General features: G+C 33.3%; 1 protein-coding gene across 1 annotated transcript in view; it reads left to right on the plus strand.

The window, feature by feature from the left end:
• Positions 1–22,068, plus strand: part of Polr1A (RNA polymerase I subunit RpI1) — a 43,836-nt gene extending 21,768 nt beyond the window's left edge. Inside the window, exons 12-31 of the mRNA XM_067265776.1 lie at positions 11–94; positions 1,836–1,994; positions 2,082–2,201; positions 2,414–2,625; positions 2,753–2,837; positions 4,519–4,719; positions 6,933–7,061; positions 7,152–7,316; positions 7,409–7,602; positions 7,970–8,222; positions 8,301–8,525; positions 8,628–8,677; positions 13,102–13,269; positions 13,355–13,575; positions 17,128–17,255; positions 20,068–20,148; positions 20,252–20,419; positions 21,119–21,229; positions 21,626–21,818; positions 21,891–22,068. Coding sequence (XP_067121877.1) covers positions 11–94; positions 1,836–1,994; positions 2,082–2,201; positions 2,414–2,625; positions 2,753–2,837; positions 4,519–4,719; positions 6,933–7,061; positions 7,152–7,316; positions 7,409–7,602; positions 7,970–8,222; positions 8,301–8,525; positions 8,628–8,677; positions 13,102–13,269; positions 13,355–13,575; positions 17,128–17,255; positions 20,068–20,148; positions 20,252–20,419; positions 21,119–21,229; positions 21,626–21,818; positions 21,891–22,003 — 3,060 coding nt within the window. The 3' untranslated portion in view covers positions 22,004–22,068. The remainder of the gene's footprint in view (positions 1–10; positions 95–1,835; positions 1,995–2,081; positions 2,202–2,413; positions 2,626–2,752; positions 2,838–4,518; positions 4,720–6,932; positions 7,062–7,151; positions 7,317–7,408; positions 7,603–7,969; positions 8,223–8,300; positions 8,526–8,627; positions 8,678–13,101; positions 13,270–13,354; positions 13,576–17,127; positions 17,256–20,067; positions 20,149–20,251; positions 20,420–21,118; positions 21,230–21,625; positions 21,819–21,890) is intronic.
• Positions 22,069–25,199: the final 3,131 nt, after the last annotated feature.

The raw sequence follows: 25,199 nt of genomic DNA on the forward strand, positions 1-25,199 counted from the left end.
AAAATTTTAGATAATCTCTACAGTTATCATTAATATTATTCCATTGGGAAAACCACCACCTACGATTGAAGGATCGTCAAAAATAGCCGCTAAAGTAAATATAATTTTGTTAGCTTTTATGTTATTGCTCTCTATTTTAAAATATATACATTTAATACTTATTTAAATGAGATTTGCTTCAATTTAAAAAAAAATGATATCAATATATAAATAGGGTTAAATACACAAATAGAATTAATGTACTCGGGATTGATTTTCTAAAAATCGAAGGTACGAATCCTTAACGTGTCAAGTTAACGTTTTTCTGATTTAATTCGATAATGTAATCGATACAATTGCGTGAAATAAATTTAATATTTTATTTAGAGTTAATGCATTTATTTCAAATTGAAGTACAGTATAAATATTTAATTAAAATAATGTGAACAACTGCAAAATTATGCTTCTTAAAGCATGTACTGGAAACATTACTAACAAAATTATATAGGTAAAGGCTGGTTCGTACTTTGTGAAAAGGGGAAAGAAATGAAAGAATTAGAGCAAAATTATGTTCAACGAATCATAATTTATCATTTATATATTTTAACTCAAACATATCTGAATAGGTATCATCTTTGCATAGACATGTATATTTAAAACTTACCTAAATTATCGAAACTTTGGGATTGTCTTTCTTAATTACTTTTACAAGGTTGTAATAGTTTACATTCTCTCTCCTCAAATTAACCATATAAACTGTAATTTTACAACTCGAGTTTTACTTTTGTTATACTTTCAAAGCTTTATTTTAAACTGCAAGTACCGAAAGCACATGCATGACTCTCTTCCATTCTTTTGAAGCATGAATGCTTTTGGGAAGAGAGTAATAGACAAGAGACATTATTTTCTCTTTTCCATACTTTTATATAAAATATTTGCGTTTGAATTGATTAAATTGTTTTTTAACCTTTTTCGTCTTGTGGACAATAAGAGGGTCTTTTAATTGTACTCGTCGTGGATTCAGTCGGGTAAACAGTAGGGGCAGCCGGCGGTGAAGGACGAGGTCTGACCTATCCCGGAGAAACTGCCCACAAAAACTCCTGGTGTTCCTTGCTCAGATTTGATCTTAAGTTCCCTAGAGTGTTGGAGGCTGACACCTTTACCACCTTGACAGTGCTGCCATCGATTAAATTGATTCATGAAATTTTTCTATTATTGTACTACTGTTTATTTCACAAATAATAATAATAAAAATTTCTTTTAGTTTTATATTATAATCTTAGCTAACTGCCAGTCTCGGTTAATAATAATTACACATATGGACTATGTTCTGATATATTCATTTATATGAAAACAAGAAGAGATAGAACTGAAATATTATGAAAAATTTAAATCTTGCATGTACTGCAACAAAGAAATCTTTCAGAGCTTTTAAAAATTATCTTATTATGCAAATTTACAATAAATACTATCTTACTGTATTCAAAACTTAAAGATTTCTCGTAACTGAGTAACACTAACACACAAAATACCACATACTTTGAAAGTATTCTGACAAATATCTTGTTTCAAGTTTAGAACATTAATTTATCCAAAGAAGATGCAGTTGCGATCGAAAACTCTTGTCGGAATGCTTTCAAAAGTTATAGTAATTTCATACTGGAGTTACGAGGTTTTTTCTGGTGTTTTGTATATTACTGTATTTGTTTATACAAAGGAAATATAGTTAAATTATTACACTGGTAATTTAAAACAGTAATTAAGCATTGTATCTTTTATTATATGCTGAAATATAATTGAGATTTCATGGGTTTTAACAGTTAACTTAAAAAAGAGTTTTTTTTTCTTCTTTTTAGAATTGGCAGAACAAGACAAATCAGAGATATAGTATACCATTAATAGAAAGTATGTCCGAAAGTACGGTGATCATCCGATCTGGCGAATTACTCTGCGGCGTATTAGACAAAGCCCATTACGGACCAACGCCGTACGGTTTGGTACACTGTTGTTACGAAGTAAATATCCGAATTATGCGATTTTGAACGAACGTTGAGTTTAATTTGTAGATGTATGCATATAAGATAAATTTTCTTTTCTTTTAGTTATACGGTGGTCAAACTTCGACATTACTTCTAACATCTTTAGCAAGATTATTCACTCATTACCTTCAAATTCATATTGGATTTACTTTAGGGATAGAAGATATTACCGTGACTTCGAAGGTTAGAAATTAATTTTAAGTATTTTCTGTTCTCGTCTAATGTTGATTACGCAAAAACTGCATTTTATGCTATATCAAACAATAATTTGCTAACAGTAATCTGAGAATATATAAATTACAAAATTTAATGGAATATTGTTTGTTATAGTGTTTATAAATTGCATTAAAAAAATCATTCTGCAACAGTAAGCGATGGGAAAAATTTTCTTACAGGCAAACAAAAAGAGATGGAAAATTATGAAAACGGCTAAAAAAGTCGGCGACAAGACCATTGCAGAGGCTCTCGACGTCGCCGATTATACAAATAAATCAGAAATTATAAGTAAATATCAGGACGCGCATCTTAGTAAAAATGATCTTGGGAGAAAGCAAATCGATGCTGCAATGAAGTCGGAAACAGATTCATTTAATAATGAGATTAATAAGTAAGTTCCAGATTTATTTTTAAATAATATGTTTTTTAGAAGATTCATCTTTAGCATATTAAAAAAAAAACACTGTACATTAAATAAATAAATGAATATATATGAAAAATTATTTATTTTTTTTTAGAATTTGTATTCCCGACGGTTTATGGAAGAAATTTCCACAAAATAATCTTCAGTTGATGATTCAATCGGGAGCCAAAGGTTCTTCTGTAAGTTTTTCCTTCTATAATTTTAAATTCATTAACTTGAATTTGGAATATAAATGCCATGACCTCAGTGGTGCGTTGCACTTTGGATTTAATTTGTTCCAAGAGACCATTTGAACTCCAAATTAATTTTTCCATTAGAAATAAACAGTACCCATTTCAATAAACGGAACACAATAATACTATATAATAAACTGAAAATTGCATTTACTGGTCGCACACTGTCGACTTTGGTATCTTAAACATGTTTTCTAGATCTGTTGTGCATGCACCACCACTTTTGTGCTTCACAGTAAGTTCTTTTTTTCCCATCAATCATCAATATTACTATTTGTATTCGTATAGCTATTAATTTTCCTCTTATACTCTTCATTGCTTCCATACATTTCTCAAATGCCATGGTAAGTAAAGAGTTATATTGGTGTCAGAGAGGCCTGACAAGTAGAGGCAAAGTGATTCGGGTTTCCACTAGTCAGAATCCATTTTCCGGAGGGGGTCAGTTAGCGTGAGTCGTCCCGAACATGTTGAGAAAGGTGTGCCAACTGAGACAGGCTTGAAGGAAAGCTATCGACCCAGCTCCGGATTGGACGGCCAACAAATCTCGAAGTTGGATAAAAGGCAACTTGACCGATCGAAAGAAAAAAAGCAAGGCTCAAGATTATGTTGTTGGTGGCCGTCCAGAAGTATTGTCGTATACACTGTAATTAGTGATAAAATAAATGTACTTGATTCGGGATGAATGAGTCATAAGGTGTACTTTCTGATGGACCACAAATCCAGAAATCGGATGGCACAATCCAAAATTTACTATTGGATTGAAGTTTTTATGTATTTTTAACAGCTGTTGTCACCTTAACATAGATGTGTTATTTAATTATAACAGTTGTGAAATTTAACACATTATTGCTAATAATTCTTTGTTTAGAAGCTTATTTTAAACTTTTTACTTCCCATTTTATTTCAATACAATCAAATCAAACTGTCTTCCGATAAAAAGCATATTGGGCATATTATGCTTTACAGGTTTCGAAAGGATATAAAGCTGTACAAACAGTTTGTAATGAATGTGGAGAAAATGCTCCTAAACTTCAGTTGTGTCAAATGTCTAAAAGTTTCATTCAGAAAATTTCAAATGAAAGGATAAAAAATGTGAGTGCTGTTCAAATGCCATCAATAAAGAAAAATTGCAGGAAGAAATTGTTAAAAATCGAAAAATAACATACAATATATTCAACCAAATACAGGAAAAATAAAGCAAAAAGTACTGAAAGCATATGAGCCTAATTCAAGAATGAGAGATGATTCGGGTTTGCAACAGATCGCATTTACAATCTGAGTGCATGTTTTCACTGCACTCGGATTCAGTTCATTCTGAAGCAAATTTTTTCTCAAACTTAGTGTTTGAAGTTAGTCATTGAAAGTATGAGGTGCCAGTGTAAATGTTTTCTTCTTAGCATTTTTGGCTTCAAAACTAACTATAACTAGGATAATAGCTTTAATTAAGTACAAGATTATTTTCTTTTTTCTTCTGAAAAAGTAAATATTACAGTTGTTACAGGAAATATTCAAAAGAATACTTCCTGTAATATTTTTTAATATTTGAAACAGATTTAAAATGACATAATTCTATATTTTATTTTGTTTTTTAGTGTTTTTCTGATTCTCAAATTATTTTAAATAACAGGTGAATGCTATGCAAATATCTTGTCTGTTGGGACAGATCGAATTAGAAGGAAAAAGAGTTCCTTTAATGATTAGCGGCAAATCATTACCATCTTTCCTGCCTTACGATACCACTCCGAGAGCCGGCGGTTTTGTGGACGGAAGATTTTTGACCGGAATAAGACCCCAAGAATATTTCTTTCACTGCATGGCTGGACGTGAAGTAAGAATAATTTCACAACACGTTGATTTAGAAGAGCATTTCTCGTTGAGATCTTAAGCAAAATGCAAATTTCAATGCCTTTATTAGAGATTAAATTATAATTTTTTGGTTAAATTATTTCTTATCTACCATAGTATAAAAAACTTAAGTAATATTTATTTATATCGTGATTCTTAATCTTTATAATATACATTTGCAGCAAGAATTATTTATAATAATTAATTGTAATGAAATGTTGCTGAATTTTTCTATGCTATTTATATATTAGATGTTTTTGTTATGATTTTAAATTTTATCATATAACAGTACAGCCTGTGTCCATGACCTTTGATCGTATCGAGTCCACTGTAATTTACTTAATTTGGTACCAATTCTAGTAAGATTTGATTCATTTTCATCACACAAATAATTTGTTAAAAAATAAATTTCCAAGTGGTCTTTGCAAGATGGGAACATTATCAGCAGATTCTATCCATGAAGAGAGACAAATGAACTATTTTCACTTGCTTAGTTGACATTTTTGAACACAAAAATAAATTTTATTTTTTAAAATTTGTTTTAATAAGTAAAAGTTGTTTGGTGTAATGAATATGAATCAAATTTGATTAATTTGCTAAAAACTAAAAGCTACAAAAAAAATCATAATCACACAAATCAAATTATTTTTAAAATTATGGATGCATTGCATACTGTTCATATGAATATGAAAATTAATGAAGATCCAAAGGTGTACCGTTCAACCCAAAAACGTACGACGGCCAGATGGCCGAGTTAGTCAAGGCGTTGGCCCACCGTTCTGGGGAATCTGGATGAGTGACACCCCGGGAATTTTTCACGAGCAGTCAGTCCTGGATATGTTGGGTCCCATCCCTCACTGGCCAGTGACCCCCATTGTGTGCCTAGTTGAATCACAGTTGGTATGGGTAAAGGCTTTAGTGCCCAGAGAATGGAAAAGAGTTAAGAAAGAAATAAGTCAGTGTACTTAGCTTCATAAACATACTTAAAAATGTTTATATATAAATTTTATGTGAACTTGTTCCCTAACACTATAACTACCAAGATTTTTTACTACTAGAACCACCATATGGGTCAATTTTGACCCATCACTGTAATATGTAAAATATGATTGAAAATTCTAAAATAAGTACAGTACATATCTATTTATTTTTACCAGTAAATATTCAATTAATAGTCATGGCTCGATAGTGAAAAATAGTCATGGCCCCACATCCTACAGTGGGGCCCCCAGACTAGGATCATTGGCGAGCCCCCCCACTCGAACACAAGACCTTAGTAGTGCGAGGCGAGGGACCTAACCTAGAATATTAATTAAAATATGTCAAGAATTAAATATTCCAATTAAATTGAACTCAATATTCCACAAGAAAATTCAAACAAAGCAAAAAATATAAGCTTGCCATCTTCATACCGGGCTCCCGACTAGGGTCCAATCATTCACTACCATGTGGGGGCCATGGCTGTAGTTATAGTATCTGTGTTTTTACTTCCTTTGTCATCCAATTCTATTTAGTCACAACTAAAAATTTTACTTTATAATAATGAACAACTTCCTTTCTGAGATCTTTTCCTCCTTGTCTTATTTATCAGAGTTTTGGCATTCACAGGAATTTGATTTGCTGGCAGAAACAGGGTCATTGTCCAAAATATTTGCTTGCATATTGTCTTCGTCAACATCAGACTGGTTTTCTTCAGTATTATGAAGACATTTCAAAACATCTTTTGCACATGATGGCTTTCAAGAAGACATAATTCTTTTTTCATTCAAATGACCATGTTCTATGTTGAACTAGTTTTCGACATGGACATTTTGAAAATATTTAGAACTTGCATATGTCAACGTATATTACCACACCTAATATAGTTCCTTTCGGATAATTTTTTTTAAACATTCTAAATGAGAAGAAACCGTAGGGTCAAAAATGACCCATACTATCAGTTCTAGGTATACGAGCATGGATTTTGAAAAATAATGCTTATTCGGACCTGATTTTTTTATCTAAAAAGTAACCAAAATTTTGTGAGAATTGATGAAATTTGAAAATTCTACCAAAATAACTACAAATTTTATGAGAGATTAAACGGGAAAATGTATCAGAAATGACCCCATTTGTGGTTCTAGTGCTAAACTGAAGCTGTTCGAGTTTAGGGCTTGAAATCAAATATATTAATTAATCGAAATTTTTCTTTACTAGGGTCTGGTTGACACAGCCGTCAAGACCAGCAGAAGCGGTTATTTACAAAGATGTCTTATTAAACATTTGGAAGGGATCACAGTAAACTACGACTTAACAGTTAGAGATAGTGACGGTAGTGTTATTCAGGTAATAGCTATTACATTAAACTTTTATTAATTACTATAGAAATTTTAGTAGTAATTTATGATTTTTTTTATGTATAATTTAATGTTATAGTATCAATACGGAGAAGACGGATTAGATATTTTAAAAATGCAAATGCTGAAAGAAAAGCAGTTTCCCACCTTGATTAAAAATTATCATGCTGCGGTGAAAGAATCCGAAATAAAAGAAGTGACTGAAAAATTAGATTGCAAACGATCGAAAAAACTAAGAAAGAACGTAAGTTAAAAGAAGCGTGCATTTCTTAGCGATTAAATATATTTTTTACCATTTTTAATAGGAGTCGTCTCTCTCTCTCTCTCTCTCTCCAGTTAAAAAGTTGGACGAAGAGACATGGAAATCACATACATCATCTGAGAGTTTCTGGTTTTACCGAATTTTCCAGTGAGTTTTTACAGCAGCTTCGATTCGAGCATCCGGGAAGAAATAATCTGACTGGATGCGAACACGCCAAAGAAAAGTTGTGTAAATTATGGCATGATATGGAAAGTGACGACAAAGAAAGGTATTATCGCATGTTATGCAAAACATCATAAAAGTATTTTGAGAATTTTATTTGGATTGTTTAATTAAATACCTGTTTTAAATGTAACTAAATTATTAGCAATAAGAAGTGTTATTTTTATAAAAAGAACCGTTACTTCTCAATAAGTTCCCCATTTATCGACGACCTTGTAAGTAAATGAGAGATTTACGTGCAAGGAATGGGCTCGACAGTGCTGTGAATACTTGTTATAAATTAAGTAAACTAAAGCTGCAGATCAAATGATGCAGAATTTTTATTGCATAATCATTCTATCACTAATAATTTAATTAAATTATATCAGCACTTAACTTTTGTCGTAAATTTTCATTAAATATTTTTGTTATAGATATAATAAGCCGTGGGTGAAGCGTCCAGATCCTATTTTTTCTCAGGCGCAGATAGATACTAATTTTGGCTTAATATCGGAAAAGCTTGATTCTACCATAGAAAACTACATATCTTGTAATTCCGCGCTTTTCAAAAATAGTAATCGGTCGTCCGATTGGATTTCTAAAAAGGACTTTAGGAATCTCGTATATTTTAAGTACTTAAAATCTCTTGCCTGTCCCGGAGAAGCAGTCGGCTTACTAGCCGCTCAGGTAAGCTCGAATCTCTGTACAAAAATGCAAATTCGTGTGTATATATTTGTTTTTTTAAATCCAATTCTTATTCTATAGTCTATAGGGGAACCGTCCACTCAGATGACACTCAACACTTTTCACTTTGCCGGAAGAGGCGAAATGAACGTCACGCTCGGTATTCCAAGGTTGAGAGAGATATTAATGGTGGCGAGTGCCAGCATCGCCACTCCCAGCATGGATCTTCCTCTTCTTCCCATTCCCGACGCCGAAAAAAAAGCCGAAGAATTGAGAAAAGCATTCACTACCGTTTGTTTGGCACAGGTATCCAAATTAGATCAGATATGAGTTTTTTTAATTGTAACTTTGATAACGATAATTGTATGATAACGATAAAATATAACTGTAAATTATTCAATTAAATAGGTTTTAGAGAAATTAAAAGTTGTAGAATCTTTGAGAATTAAAGGTCAAAGGTAAGATATTAATTGAATAAATTATTTTAACAAGATTAAATATATTAAATATCATAAAATTCGAATGTAGAATTGTATACTTGAAATGTATTTTGAGACTGGTTGTGATTTTTCAGTTTCTTTCCCAAAGAAAAAGATAGACCCAAGGTTTTATCAAACCTGAAATTTACACTTTCATTATATATTTTTTTGCTTATTTGTCATTCCGTTGAAGCACCGAGGTCTTGGGTTTTGTTTCTTGTGACCGTGTGAAATTTAGTATAATATTGTACACTAATTTATTATAGTCTTGTTTGAAATCTGCACATTTTTTATGCCAAGATGATATAATTATTAAAATTATTTCTAAATATGTTTTTAAAATGTAAGAAAATGTACAATGTTTTTGAATTTCTATAAAAAATAAGACCTTAGGGCTGAAATATGCAGATGGATATTTTTGTGCATAAAATTAGATGTGGAATTCTGCACTAGTACATACACATGCATATTTATTACGTAGAAGTCGGGACTAGGACAGTTTGCGTGTTTTACTCGGAGGTGGACTTCGTTCGGAAATTTCGGTGCGGGCTTCAGAGTGCCAAAAGTTCTTCGCGCGGAGGCAGTACACTCACTTTTCATTTTGACACACATTTACAAGTTCCCTGCCAAAATAATTCCATGTGAAAAATATCCATTTATGGGTTTCTGTCCTTATGATTTAATACAAATGACATAACTAGTAAACCGTAGTAAATATTTACTGATTAGTCTATTCATATTACAGCACGTACAAAAATTTGAGATTGCTATTCAGGCTGGAAGCCAAATCTCTTGGATTAGTGGGCAAATGCTGTTACCATTTTCATCATTCAGCAATTGATAATGCATAAATTGTCATTTTATAATCAGTAGGTGCACTTATCATAAATAGACTTTATAGAAACACAATTTATGTACTCCCAAAACATTTCCATTTAATTAGTTTCGTACAAAAATTGTATAAAAAATATTCTGATATTTCATTAGGAAAATTCTTAACGAAAATCTAGGCAGTCATTTTTTGACTGCCTAGATTTTTGGACTTGGGACCTTGAAATGTCAAGAAATACAAAAAAGTTGAGGGTTTTTCTGTAGGGTGTGTGTGTGGAGGGAGCAAAATTCTGTTCACCTGTTTTCAAAGCTTAATAACTCCTGTGACTTTTGTTTAAAGTTTCTGAAATTTTGCAGGGAGGTTTGTGTATTAGGGGGATTGATGCTATTAAATTTTGGTGGTTAAAGGTCGAGGGGACGGAAAGATAGAGAGGATCATATCTCGAGTGGAGTTGGACTTAATGAAGATTTTATTTATAGCATTTGCAATTTTTTTTATAAAACTCATCTCTTCCCTCAAAATTAAACTTTTTGCCATTTTATAATAATTAATAATATAAAAAAAAGTTTCTTAATAAAATCTCAACAGATGACATCATACACAATTTCAAGTTTTTCGGTGGGAAAAGTCACACAACTCATTGCTGGATTTTTTATAATAGAATTATTAACCAACAAAGAAAAGTTTTGTTTTTGATTTCTACAAAAAGAAACTTTTAATTCAAATAGTATTCTTCTTGTCTTCAGAGACTCTTAATCTCGAATGCGACATTTCTTTGAGTAATTTTAAGTCTTAAAGCTTTATTTAAAAACTGGAATTGGAATTAAATTGAAAGATCATTGCAATTGTACTAGGAAAAAGTGATTATTAATAGAAATAGAATATTTTCTTACTTTAAAATCGATTAATAGACCTAAATGGTAGCCTGTCACCAACTACATATGTATTGAAAGTATGACAGTGTTAACTCGCACAAGTGAGAGACGGGAAATGATGTCCCGACTTGTAGGCACTCACTGAGTTATGAATATCTGAACAGAGTTCGAATGTGGATCTCCGGCGACAATAGACTAATGTCTTACTGCATAGCTGTCTTAAATTTGTTACACAATTTATAAAATTTAAATTAATTATATATACCAGTATTTTGCCGTTAATGTTTGTGACTTTAATGTTGCTTTTCGTATAGCAGACTGATATACGCTTTATTATTTGAAGTTTAATTCAAGTGAAGAGCATTATATTAAACTTTATGGTGTACATACTGTTTAAAGTGATCATAGAAAAGTTTTTATATGCTCATGTGGGTGCCGGGAGGCGGCCGATTTCTCGTTCCTCCTTTTTGTCGGCTAACAGGTCCGTGAGACCTGCCCACGTCAAGATGGCGGTTCGGAGGAGTTACGCGTTACGCGAGTGGATGCGAGTGGAGGAAGTGAATGGGTTCGACGGTAGAGCGGCGGATGATGACATTCGAATAAAGGACATTACAACGGATAAAACAATAACAAAGATTTATTAAAGCTAACTTGACAATTACAGATACGGCGAGCGTCGGTCGCCTGAGTTCGTATTCGCGGAGGGAGAGTTTACAAAACTTCGGGTCATACCTCGTGATCCGGGTCGATCTTCACAGTCGATACGATTTCGTGGATTTCCGGCGGTTCCCCTCGACTTTTTGGCCGCACGCGCACAGGCTAAGAGATAAACGTAACCGACCCCCCTTTTCTCCGTCGTCGCCCTTTTATTCTCTCGGTCACGAGTTCCAGGTTCGCCAACCCGCGTTTTTCGACTCTTGTTCCTCCTGATTCATTTTTTCTTTCTTTTGACTCATATCCCTTTTCCTTCTACTCGCGCGGAAAGGGATGTATCATTACCGGCCAAATTCCGGTGGGTCCGAATTCTCACACTCACATATAACTACAAGTTATGAACGTGACATATAGTTATAGTAAAGTGACTAGGTACTAAGAGACAGGACCACTTATGGCATTCCCAGTCGTAAAATATGGAAGTTGGTGCTTCCATCTCAAATGATGTGTGGTGTGGAAAAAAGTGATTTACAAAGTCATAGAGGATGATTGATTTAATATGAAAGAACATCTTGTGTACTTGAACAGAGTGAATGTGCAGTGTTAATGTGGATGTTGAACACAGACTGTAAAATGTGTATTTTTCATCTTCTTGTCTTTGTACTATATTCTTTACTGTGTTATCACTCGCGAATGTCGGCGTATAAAAATTTGTGTCTTGTTGTTGGATCTGCAAAAAAGTTTGAGGAACAAGATACAATAACTGTTTCATATTTTAAATTTTAAGCATAAGAAGAACTTGAGATATTGTAATAAGTTAGAACATCTCTTGTTTAAAGTTTAAAACACAGATCTTAACTAATTAATGTACAGTAGAGAGTCGTTTATCCGAATCAGTTGGGGACTGGGGTTGTTCGGATAACCGATTATGTACGAAAAAATATATTAACCTGTCCGATGTTGAAATTTTTCTCCATCGTGTGCCGCTTCGTGTTGAATTTTCGTCGATTTTAAGCCTAATGAAAATTTTTATAATAATAATCGAGGCTATCGTATCGTTAAAAATGATTTCTTTATCTTGTACAAACAAAATAAGTATAATGAAAAATATAAAAACATAAAAATTATACTTTGGAAGTAAATCTAGTATCAAAAAAGTTCGATTTGGCACGACACAGTCCGACTGGAAAGCGTTTGGATAACCGACGTTTCAGATAACTGGTGTTCGGATAAACGACTCTCTACTGTATTTAAAGTGAAAATTAATACCAAAAAAATAAAATAAAACAATAATTAAGATTATTGTAATTAATGTTGATGACAAGAAACCATTCTTATGCATAAAATCACACAAGCCTTTGAGAGCTAATGGAATGCAGAGTTAAAAATTAGGCCACAAAGAGAATCGTTTTGACTGGTGGAATTTTTAGGCACAGGTGACGGATATTGTCTAAGGTCTTATATTTTTGGGTCATCTTACACAAATATACGCTTGTATTGGTCCCAGTGGTGCACCCAGGAGGTGGACCAAGGGGCCCTGGCACTCCCCAAAGTAAAAGGAGAAGAAACTGGTAAATTTTCCAAAAATATTTTTCTAGTTAAAATTCATTTTTTTATTTATATCGTGTTGTGTGTTCTGTTTCTATACTATTTATGAATTGGGAGCCACATAAAATGGGAATTTTATTGAATTAGCATAAAAAATTTTTTTTATCCGTTCAACTCCGCTCCCCAAGATTAAATCTTGAGTGTGCCACCGGTTGGTCCAGTACTGAAAATTCAATAGTAGCTAGGATGCTAGACTTTACAATGTTAAATATTGTGTAATACATTTTATACATTATATTTAAAAGCGGCCTTGCAAATCTATGTTTGCCTAAGACCTTTCGTAACATAAAACTAGATTTGACTACTTGTAGCATAAAATTTGTAATTTTATCTTTGAAATCGTCAAAGTGTAAAAAAATTCAATAACTTATTTTAAAATTTAGATACATTTCTAAAAACTTATATGTTAAAATCGGTTTTAAAAATTATTTTAGTGAAAGGAACAGAAGTTATTGCATTCACTTCACTTTTCTTCCGTACAAAGCTTATAAGAGAGATTTTTGTGTAAATCCTTCTTCGATTTTGAAATTTGTGGAAAGCAGTTTTACGAAACAGATCGTTCACGCAATTAAGAAAAAGTTGATGATTTTGGCTGAAACTAAGTAAGTGTTTGAAATATAATAAGCAAAGTTTAATTTTTCTGTTAGTTGAGCATAAATTATTTGAATTGCCCCTTTTTTTACGTAGACCCGTATCGACCGAAAGAGGAACCAGAAATTTTAAAGCTGGGTGGGGTAACGATTCCGACAGACCGGTGCAAGACGACAAAGAGGGTGAGAGTTCCGAAGAGGAGGAGGGAGACGGAGACACGACGTCGGCCAAACACCGGTCTAGACACGATCAAGAACAGGAATACGAAGAACCCGAAGAAGAAGAAAGACTGGCTAATCCAGTTGACGAAATGTCAGGTACGTAATAAACTTCTGCAACATGACAGAATAGATCCAGGTTTTTGTTACCAAATTGCTTCCTCAAAAACTATTAAGCGAGTTATCCTATTTTTCTTGCTCTCAACTTATGTTTCCGTAAATATAGTTAGATTATGTAATGCTACATATAGATATCACTAACAAGAAAATTGACATTTTGTAGATCTTAACTTCACCGTCTGGCATAAAATGTACATCGACGTGTCTGTTTTGTGGCTAATTTAGTTTTTGTTGGATAGAACCCAACAACAAAGACAAACTTCCTAGACAATTCTAGATAGAATTTTCATTACCTGTGTAATTAAACTTCTATTATCTCGAGTAAAAATGTTAAGATATTTATGGTATTATGAATGCAAGAATTATGGCAAATTGGGGAGGAGTTTAATTGTGTAACACATATGCAGTTTTAATGATATTTGATGTTTACATCAGAAACAGTATTGCAAATGAAATCCACTATGTTAATTGTGTTTAAGCAGTCTCTTCATAAAATTTCTCCTTCCATCCACGAAGAGAGTGAGTTTTAAATGAGATTAGATACAATCCGAGAAGAATCTGTGCTGACGTATTGTTGGGTCTGTACAAGATTTTCTATACTAATTCAAAGTTTGTAAGGACAGCCATTGACTACTACTACATCTCTAATTTTCTGAAATTGTAGGAACTGTCACACGATAAATAATTTAATGTTTATAGTAATGTTTATAGTATTGTAAATTGGCACTAACTGCAGATGTATGCTGATTAAAATCTCTTGTTCTTTGAGTAGATTTCAATGGGACCAATATGTAGTTTGAACTTATAAATTAATATTGTCCACAAATTCATCCATAACTTTTTCTTTGAACCCATTGGCTAGTGACTTGATTTAAAGGTTGATCCTGCTGATTGGAAACTTGTTGCCGAACGTTTGAATCGCGCACATATAATTTGAATTTACTTAAATCCAAAGCCAACAGTTGCACTTTAATCACTAGAATGCATTCTTTGTTTTCTCTTGTAGAGAGAGGGTAGAAAAAGAATTCTCCAAGACAATTGCTCACCTAATACTTCTAAAACTGGATTAATTGATCAACACACCAAAAAATCCTTGTTTTAGGAGTTTTATTTTAATACAGACAAATGTTTTTGACCTAGTGATAACCTCCTCTACATTCCTTATATGTCTGAAGCAAACCTACCACTAGGATGAAAACATGTCTGCATTAAAATAAAACTTTTATTACGGTAGTGTTAAAACAAGGTTTTGTTTTTTTTTTTTTTGCTGTATTGATTTGAGGCAATAATTTTGACTCTTTAATTGTAGTATGTTTGAAATTTATAATCAACAGAGAAAGCAACAAATATATTTAAATTTTAGATAGAATTACATATGCCACATATTTGTCAAACTCTGTTATGCATCTGTTTTTCCCCTGCCTCTGTGGGTCCTTTTACTTTCCTGGCTGTTATATGTACAAAACAAGGGAGAGTATTGGAATTGTGTCAAATTTGACCCTCTGAGTTTTTTTTCAAATCTCCATGTTTTGAGACCTCCTGAATCCAAAAAAGTCAAAAAAACGGCAATAGAAATTCTGTGGATTTGTGGGTGTTGGTGTCTATTTCGTTTAATATCTCAGGATGGGATAAAGATTAAGTAACAAAGTTTGGCATGGTGGCTTGTATACGAGGAGTATTGATGCTATTAAAGTTTGGTGGTTAAAGGTCGAGGCGGCGGGAGATAAAGAGGGTTGTGTTGTAAAGTACTATTTTAATTTACAACGATTATCGACTCTACCGTGTCGGAAACAACCGTTAACCTACCGGGTACTTTACTCGGATTCGCGTTAGCGTGCCAGGCCTGGACTTTAAGCGTGCACCGAATTAAATAAAGACAATATTTGTCAATAGAAAAAAACCAAAGATTTAATTAATCGTTTAGCAATAACTATGTACAATATTTAGTAAAATCAAACAATAATTTATTCAAAGAAATTCAACAAAGTCAACCCGACAATTCTCGATTCAAATCTATGTCTAACTTAACTCTATTCCCCTTGGGAATCCGACAAAACCAAAAGTTTAACTTATAACAATAATTCTTATAAACTAGAAATCCTAATCGTCACCTCAATATACTCGGAACCTATTTCCTTAAACTCTCAAGACTTTCTCAGACTGTCGATCCAAACTTCGAATCACTTCAAAATCACCTTGGAACTACTCGAGATCCTATCGGACACCTCTATTACTGCTGCGAAGCTCACCAAGCTCGTTGCTATCAGAATTCACCTCTCCGTCTTCACTTGAGACTCGGGATTTATAGTGTGAGGTGACGTCACAATTCTGAATGCGGTCACTCCCCTCATTTACATACTTAAATGCTAACAATACGTTTTTCATCGTCTGGCAGCCCTTTTTCCGACAGTTTACTCACTAACCTTTTACATTATTTGTTGTTACAATTCTTTCCGGGACGTTTTTATTACTTAAGGTTTAGCGAGTTTTATTTCGTGCTTGTAGGTTCTCCCCCCCCCTCTTCTCGGTGCGGACCTATTCTTTGCCGCTCGGGGCGCGAAAATGTGCGTGAGTCCTATGGCGCTTTTCTTTCGTCGGTGAGTTGGGTTTTAATTCTTCTCTGTTTAATTACTGAAGGTGAATGGTGAGGAAACCTTCGTCCTAACAAAACATAAGCCCCAAACAAAAATAGAATAATAAGCAAAATAAAAGTAAAATAAAAATAACGCTCGGACTTGGTTCCTTACAGTGTGTATCTCCGGTAGGGTCGGACTTAATGATGCTTTTACTCATTATTAACATTTATACTTTATAAAACTGATACCTACCCTAAAAATTAAACGTTTTCCATTTTATAGTAATTAAAGATACAGGAAGGTTTTTATAACAATCTCATAACAGATGGGGCTCCACAAATTTTATTAAGTTATATTATAATTAAAATTATAAAAGTTATTTTTGAAATAAAATTGCATAATAGCTGGGAAAGTAATGCAACTTGTTGCTGGATTTTTTTTCTTTGGACTCGCAATGGGACAGCCAGGTGGTGATGGATGGGGCCCAACGTATCCAAGAAGAGCCACTCACAAAAAATTTCTGGGCCTTTTTGATTGCCCAAATTTGGTCAAGTCCCTACAGTGGTAGATCAATTCTCTAATCACCTTAACTGGTTTTTGCCAGTTGTTCTGTCACTCACACTCACCCATATGCACACAAAGTAGGCTTTTCAGCATATCCAAAAGTATTTCAAAGTTATATATACCATGTATATAGAAATAAAAACAAAGAATGTGTTTCAAATTATACTTTTAATTCTTGTTAATAAAAATTTTTCATAATTCTTGATGGGTCAATTGATACTTGGGCATAAATCAATGATATTTTTCGGATACTAATTCAAACCAAGTAACCAAAAATATAAATTTAAAAAAGTAGTCGAACAGTACTTGGGATGCTTCAAAATATATTTTTTATTTTCTTATGAAATTAAAACAAAAAAATATTATAAAATTTTTTTGTATCTAATTATAGAAGTTGAAGACAATGACCAAGACATAAAACAAGAACAAGAGGAGGAAAATGAAGAAATGGCACCGGTGGAAAAGATATTCCGTTCCAAGCAAAAAATTCCAGATGTTATAAAAAATGAGAGAATAAGAGTAAGTAATCTTAGCTATTTATTTATATCAATTAATCTACAGTTTTTCCCAATACTTATACAGTATAGTACGTACACACATCTGCCAAATATCATTTTGTATACAATACAAATGATATTTTGACATTTGAATGACTTTATTGAATTTAACAGAGCCATTTGAGCTCTGAAAATATTGTTTTTGATTGAATCATTTTCAGAATACAGAAGTTTATAGCTGCAAAGACAATCTCTCCCATCTTCCTCTTCTGCATTCTTATTTTCATTATATTATATGTGATATGTCTAAAACATTTGGCAAATGTTAGGATATCTTGAATGCAATGCATGCAATAAGTTAGAGCATGTGTCTAGACATGCCTCCTAGCACGGAATATGCATGGCTGCAAGTGGGTTTCTGCCACAGTGTTCGAGCAGTCTGCCCGACAGGTGGCATCAAAGAGCAATGGAACAATGGCACAGCATGGAAGATCTGAAATGATTGTTAAAGTGCATCCAGTGCATAAAGTTAGAATTCTACAAGCTTTGAAGTGGTTTTTTTGCTGCATAACAATGCACTAGTACACTGCCGAATCCTTGGTGCCAGTGCTTGGCTCAGCATGGTGTGACTGTTTTGGATTACCCACTGTATTCCTCGATCTTGCGCCTGCAGACTTCTTTGTTTCGGAGGTTGCAGAGATATTAGCAAAACATGATTCAGTAATTATCACATTTTGCAGATATCTCTGCAATTCAGGTCTATGTGATAGCAGTTCCCAAATAAGACTTTTCCAACTGTTTCCAGAATTCTGTAAATGTTGTCAAAAGTGTGTTGTGTCTCACCGAAAGTAATTTGAACCCCAATAAAAATAATTGCTATACCTATTCTGTTTTGTTGTTTTTATTCTAACATTCACCAAACTTTTTAGACTTTAAATTCAATAAAGCCATTCAAGTGTCGAAACATCGTTTGTATTGTAGACAGACTTTTTACACAAAGGTAATTGCTTCAAATATTACATTTACTAGTTTATCATTCTTGCAAACCAATAAGATTTAATTTAAGAAAGCTATTCTTAGCCACTTATGTCTATTGCCTTAACTTTAATTTCAAATAAACAACATCGTCAACCCCGATATATTTTAATTTCAAGTTTTACTTACCTTTTGACTTATTTCAATCATCTTTACTACAGTTTAAGTATTGTTTTCTTGAGCAGACCAAATTTCAAAATACTAAATAAATTAACCATTCTTACTGGAGTGATGCTTTAAAAGCTTTATTCGTTAGAGTTTGTTTTTATTTTGGAATTTAAAAATCTAATTTTGAAGAAATTTGAGAAGCCATTCTAATGCTATTTTTAACTTGTCTGTCAGATTATTACTTATAATACAGTGTGGTGCACAAGAAAATGGCTCTTGTTTGAGGTTCTGGTGCTAGCATTTCATGAGAAAGTAGTGAAATACATTGGTTGAATGCCCACTCAGCACGACGCTGAGTGGGCATTGGTATTGTATATTGTGTGAATCTGCATATGGTAGAGGAATTGAGGGGCAGTATGACCATGCAATTGTCACATCGATATCATATTCGGTATGCTTATAAACACGATGGATGAACTGCTTTCCAAAGCATCTTTGACCATAAAACTGACAATTGGCTTTCGTGTTTCTGCCGATCTATGGACGGAGACTAAAGTTTCATGCACCGCCCTGTCTGTGTATATATATGTGTGCAAGCTGGAAGGATATTTGTTTGTTTAATCAAATGAACTATGCAGCAAAAAAATTTTCTTGATTTTATAAAAAAAGAAACAAACAAATTCCAAAAGAAAGAATTGTTTCTTTGCATTTATTAGAAATAGTTTTGCTTACAAGGCTCTTTTTATAACTTTTGTTTAGAACATAAGTTTGTTATGCAATAGGTTATAAGTAAAGTCAAATGTTTGTGTTAGAATGAAGTCCAAAATTATTTTCTTTCCTAGCATTTTCTAGGTCTGCAAAGGTCTAAAAAAGCTAAAAGCATTTAAATATCATTAGTTTTTAGAATTTGCTCCACAACAACCAAAAACTGTCATATTTAAATCACTTTGGGACTTGATGTAATTGATTATTTATCGTTATCATTAAAACAGTTAAGTGGGGTAAATAAATAAGAGTAGGATCAGTGGAAATTGGTGTTTTATCGAATCCAACATTAAAAGAAGGCACCAAAACAATTATTTATATAAATAGAACAATCAGATACTAATAAGTGTATATCAATTAATTATAATTTGGTTCAGTATTAAACTGAAACCGTAACAGCCATTTAAACTATTCTACCGCAATTGAATTACAATTGCATATTAATGCCAATAATGACAAAAGACTGTTTAAAAATACCTCTACTTGATTTTGATGATAATGATTACAATAAGCGAATTCCCTAGTGTATTATGTATGTACGATGGTAAATTAACTATTTGGTAGAAGTCTGCTTTTGATCACCCTAAGGATTATCATTCTCCATGCTTTCCTATCTCGGATTGGTTCTTTCGTGTGCATATTTGTCAGCCATGATTGTGTCCAGCCAGCGTGTTCTTTAGCGTCCTCTTGTTCTCTGCCCACCGACCGTTCCACCCATTAATGTTATTTCCAGGGAAATTGGCTTGCATCGTGTGACCAAAATACGAAAGCTGCCACATGCTTTTGTCCTACTAATGATATTTTTGGTTGTATGCACAGGCATTTGTCTCCTCCACCATACCTCAAAAGCATTGATTATGTATATATAGCTTACAAATAATTTAGCATTTTCTGCAATTAATTATCTTTTTCAATTACTTCTGTAGAAAGTGTTATCAATTCATTCTTGGCTGGTGGACTACGATTTTGACACCGAATCTGAGCTGTGGTGCAAGGTAACGGTACAGGTGAGAAAATTATCTTGTTTGGAAATTTCTTGGGCATTTAAAATTTTTTAGTATGACATAGAGAGTTTATAATAATAAAATTTGAATTCTTTATTTGTGAAAGCTTGCATTAGATCAAAACAAATTGGATATGACCACATTAATGGAAGAAGAGGCTGCCAAAGCCATCGTCTATCAGACTCCAGGCATCAACAGGGCATTCGTGGTAAAAGACACAGACACCAAAGGTGGAAGTGGAAAAATGATCAAGACTGAAGGCGTCAACATTCAGGTACTCCAATTTTAAATCTCGAATATTTCACCATAACAATATTTTGCCTGTACGGTATGGTCGCATTGCTCCAAACTATTTGAAACCGGTTGCAGTTTAGATGATTCTTACGGTAGTAAAACATGGCCTGAAAGTGTAAGATATATTATGGCAGCAGAGGTGGAATGAGCAGCAATGCTCACATGTAACTTACATTTACTTTACATGAGGTGCAGGTGTATGGTCGACATCATTGACATATTAGGAGAATGATAGAAGTCGTTCGGATGATCAGGAGTTCAGATTAGTGCGACCGTACTGTATTTTTCACAATGGTAAAATGATAAGCATTGTTATAATCTTATCGTTGTTGAGGGAATTAGAAAATAGTGTAGTTGCCACTGGTAACACAGAATTACCTAGTTCTTTATTAACCCAATATGGCTTCTTGGCTTTGATAGTGGCACAACTAAAAAAATTGACCTTTTTGCAAAAATCCTTGGTTAGAGTACTTTTATCACATAAAATGGCACATTCCACCAGAGATTGGGGGTGCCTAGTCTCGCATCATGAGAGTAACAACACAAATGTGTTGAGACGAGCCATTTGTACCGGCTCGTACTGCAAGATTGTTCATCGAACCAGTTTGTGTTGCTACTGGCACGACTTAATAGCAGTGGTGATAAATTGGTTTTTAACAATTTGATTTTGTTTGTTTAGGAAATGTTTAAATACGAAAATATTTTGGACGTGAACCGCATCTACAGTAACGACATTCATGCCATTTGCAGGACTTACGGAATTGAAGCAGCTGCCAGAGCCATAGTAAAGGTATGTCATTTTTATAATTTTTTAATATCTCAGCTGCTACATATAATAGAGGAAAAGTGTGGCCATCAGTCAAAAAATGACACACCCCACAAGATTTTTACCTTTTCAGGATCGGAAGCCTCGAAATATAGGGAATAGAAAAAAAAACCAACTTATTTTGTAGTGTGTGTTGGGGGGCACGATTTTGTTCATCCATTTTGAAGCTTAATAAGTCCTGTGCCTTCTGTCGAAAATTTCTGAAATTTTGCAGGGAGGTTTGTTTATTAGGAGACCGATGCCAATAAATTTTGGCAGTAAAGGTCAAGAGGATGGGGAGATAGGGGGTGGATCATGTAAGTGGGGTCAGACTAAATGAAGATATTTTCGTCATAATTGCAACATAAAATGTTCTGGTAGGAGGTGAAAAATGTGTTTGCCGTGTACGGAATTGAAGTGGACCCCAGACACCTGCTGCTCATCGCTGACTACATGACGTTTGATGGTGCCTACAAACCCTGCAACCGTGTGGGAATGGAGAATTCTTCTTCGCCCTTGCAGCAGATGAGTTTTGAAACCACCATGAAATTCCTAAACTCCGCCGTTCTCGCCGGTAAGGACAATTTACTATCCAAAGAGCACCCTTTTACCTTTGTGCCATTTTAAAACTCGTGTATTTTTTTAGGGGCCAAGGAACAATTAAAATCACCCTCTTCGAGATTAGTCGTGGGTCATGTGGTTTCCGGAGGAACGGGATGCTTTGATTTGTTGCAGCCAATCTCCAAGTGTAGACAGTAGCTTCTGCTTTATACACATGGTTGTATTTTTTGTAATTTTGTAAATAAATTACAATATTTTCTTTATCCTCTGTATGTATTGATGTCTAAAAATTCAGAAAAAAATCAATAACTGTAATGGTAAAATTCAAGTTTTAAAAATTATATTGATAAATTCTTATTGATAATTTCCCATCTTGGACCTCTCGGATTGTGCCATCCCGTCTAAGCAAGTTGCCACTTCACTGGATTTGGAAAGTAAGCCAATGTTCTAACTAGTGGACACCACCACCGAACACTGGTTGTAGGTTTGTGCCTGGACATGTGAAATTTTCCAGTTTCTTCAAGGTTGAATAGGGGCCAATTTTCCAGACATAAAATTCCCGTAAGACCTCCCAGGAGCGATTTTTAAATTAGTATGAATACCCGGGAGGTCTTATGGGGTGTCCAACAAAATCGCTTTGGGTTTTGTTGGACATCCAAAGAGGAGGCTACGGACAAACTTGGACAATGAGTAGGGGGAATAAAAATTTCAAGAAAAATGCAGACGTAATTTATGTACAGCCCTGTATACAAATCTTCATTTTTAAATCGATCTGAACCGAAGTTTGTATGAGTATTGCTTAGACCAGGGTTGTCCAACCTTTTTTCCTAATGGGCCAAATTAGAAATTAGATAATTCAACGTGCCACAAAGGTACTTTATATAAATATGTTTTTAAAAAGTTCAAAATGTGAATATCAAATTCTAATAACAAATATACAGTATTTTTTTGTGATTATATATTATTGACAGTAAAAAAAATTATACTCACACATAATAAAAATAAATTCAATGCGATTTTTGACATTGCCTTCCTTTTATAATATTGTTAATATCTGCTTTTATGGTACTAGTCTTAATTCTAAGAATGCTAATTAAATGGGAATCAATCAACTTATTTCTTTCAGCAGTGTTGTTTTTAATGCACGAAAAGAATTATTCATAACAGTATGTACTACCCCACATGCATAACAGTTCTCTAGCACCAATTATGTTATTTTGACATCAAAGTGTATCCAGTGAAACGAGAATAATTTTTACGACATACTTTACCAAAATAAATGAGAATATACCTAAAAATTTTCAGTTGCAGTGGGCCACGGGTTGGACATCCCTGGCTTGTAACCTTTCAAGCCTGGGTTGGACATCCCTGGCAATTTAAGGGCTATTAAATCGGCACTAAGCTATATACAATTACTAGGGCTCCTAGAATCCAGGCTGACTTGTGTGCCATTTTTAATATTTAGGCCAACGCTCACCACTTGTCCATTTGAACTTTCAATATGCCATCTGTTAAAACATTAATAATATGAAAGAACCTTGTATTAATAAATATCGATAAATTTTGAAAAGTTGTTATTAGAATAACCAACTCGTAAACAGTACAACTTTTTATATTTGATGAAAACAAGTCCTTTGGCAAAAATGTGACATCTAACATTTATTTGGGAAGAGGTTTAGATATAAACAAAATTATCCTTTCTTTTCAATATAAATATTGTTAGGTAGCATTTATTGACTTGTTACTTGAAACAGGTGTATTTTATTGTTTTATTACCCTGTTTTATTGTGCATTTGTAGTTTTCCAAAAAATAAATTCGTTTTTCCCTGACAATATCAATATATGATGTTTCGGTCAAATTTCATCTTCAGAATCTGTATATGCTGAGAGTTCTGATTATTTATTACAATTCTTCACAATTCTGATTATTTATTTATAAATAAATAATCAGAATTGTGAAGAAGTGACTGATGCACTGACTTCTGAACCAGGTTCAGGATTCGATTTCGTGGAATAAACAAAATATTAATTGCTACTCTGGGCTCACTCGGCCTTCATTGTATTGAGTACAATACACTTCTCCCTTGACTTTTTTACACGTGAAAAAACATTTATTTGAAAATGTTAAATTTTAACTTTTTTGTACTGTGTGTACAATGTGTGATGTACTGTACATAAGAGCATGCCGTACGTTGATTTTGTTTCCTATGCTACCTTGTGTTTGCTATATTTATGTATAAATAACGTTAACGATAAACGATGTTAGAATAAAAAAGCTGGTGTTTCTTGTAAATTGCTTATTTTTTCGTTCCACTAAAGTTGTGATTCTATCGAGCATTTTTTACAGGATGCAAGTACTGTAATTTATTATTATTATTATTTAAAATTTATAGAATGCCGTACGTTAATTTCATAAATACGTATATTTGAGATCAATAAATATGCATAAGCCTGTACCAGTAATTCAATTAAATGTTTCTGGAGGGGGGAGACAGTGACGTAAAAGTCACGTGACACCTATCCCCAGCCGATTCATTCCCACTTCTAAGCACGTGTTTTTCGACACACTTCTCGTGTGAGTTCTTCAGCCTTATATTCTAGTAATCCTGTTTAAACTTACTTTCAGTAAGTGTTGCCACCTGCAATTAAAAAAAAGAAACAGTATATCATGAATTTTAACACTGACTAATGCCTTCATATAAACACTACCTACGTCATTTCGTATATTTTTAGGCTTTAGTTGTTGATTTAATTGGCATTAAAACACCCCCTTCTTAATTTAACAAAATTTTCATAGAAAAGAATGGACGATTCGCACCCTTTATTTCAACTGAACTGCAGAAAAATCTTTACTTTTAATAATTGAATATAACTTGGATAGAAGGAAAATTATAGAATTATTTTAATGCTAAAAGTTTCTTTAAGAATTTATTTAAAACATTAATAGAGAACGAACGGTATTTAATTATCCTAAGATCAGTTAAATACACAAATATTGACGTAATTAAATTTCGAAACGTTTTCCAATTTTATTAATTGTCAATTAATTAAAGTAATTTCACTTTCTGTTAAAATTTACGAATAATAATCGATTTTGAGTGCCCAACGTGCGAGTTTTGAATATTACTGCATTTTATTTTATTTAGAACGTGGAACAAATTCAAATTTGCACCTCTGATGGCACTCCAGAAAATGTTTTGATTTAAAAATTGTTTGAGTTTATCGATGGCTTTCTTCATTAAACGTATAACTGCAGAATAGTAAACAAATCTGGTACTTCAGCAAATATTCGGTTAGTGCATAGGAGTGTATCACGCTCCAACTCTGAAGATTCTGCTTCGATTTTCGTTTCGAGCAGAGTCTTCACCCTCCCGAATAATCCTTTATGCTATTG

The sequence above is a fragment of the Centruroides vittatus genome, unplaced genomic scaffold, assembly GCF_030686945.1.
Source record: "Centruroides vittatus isolate TY-2023 unplaced genomic scaffold, ASM3068694v2 contig_2460, whole genome shotgun sequence".
Taxonomy (NCBI): domain Eukaryota; kingdom Metazoa; phylum Arthropoda; class Arachnida; order Scorpiones; family Buthidae; genus Centruroides; species Centruroides vittatus.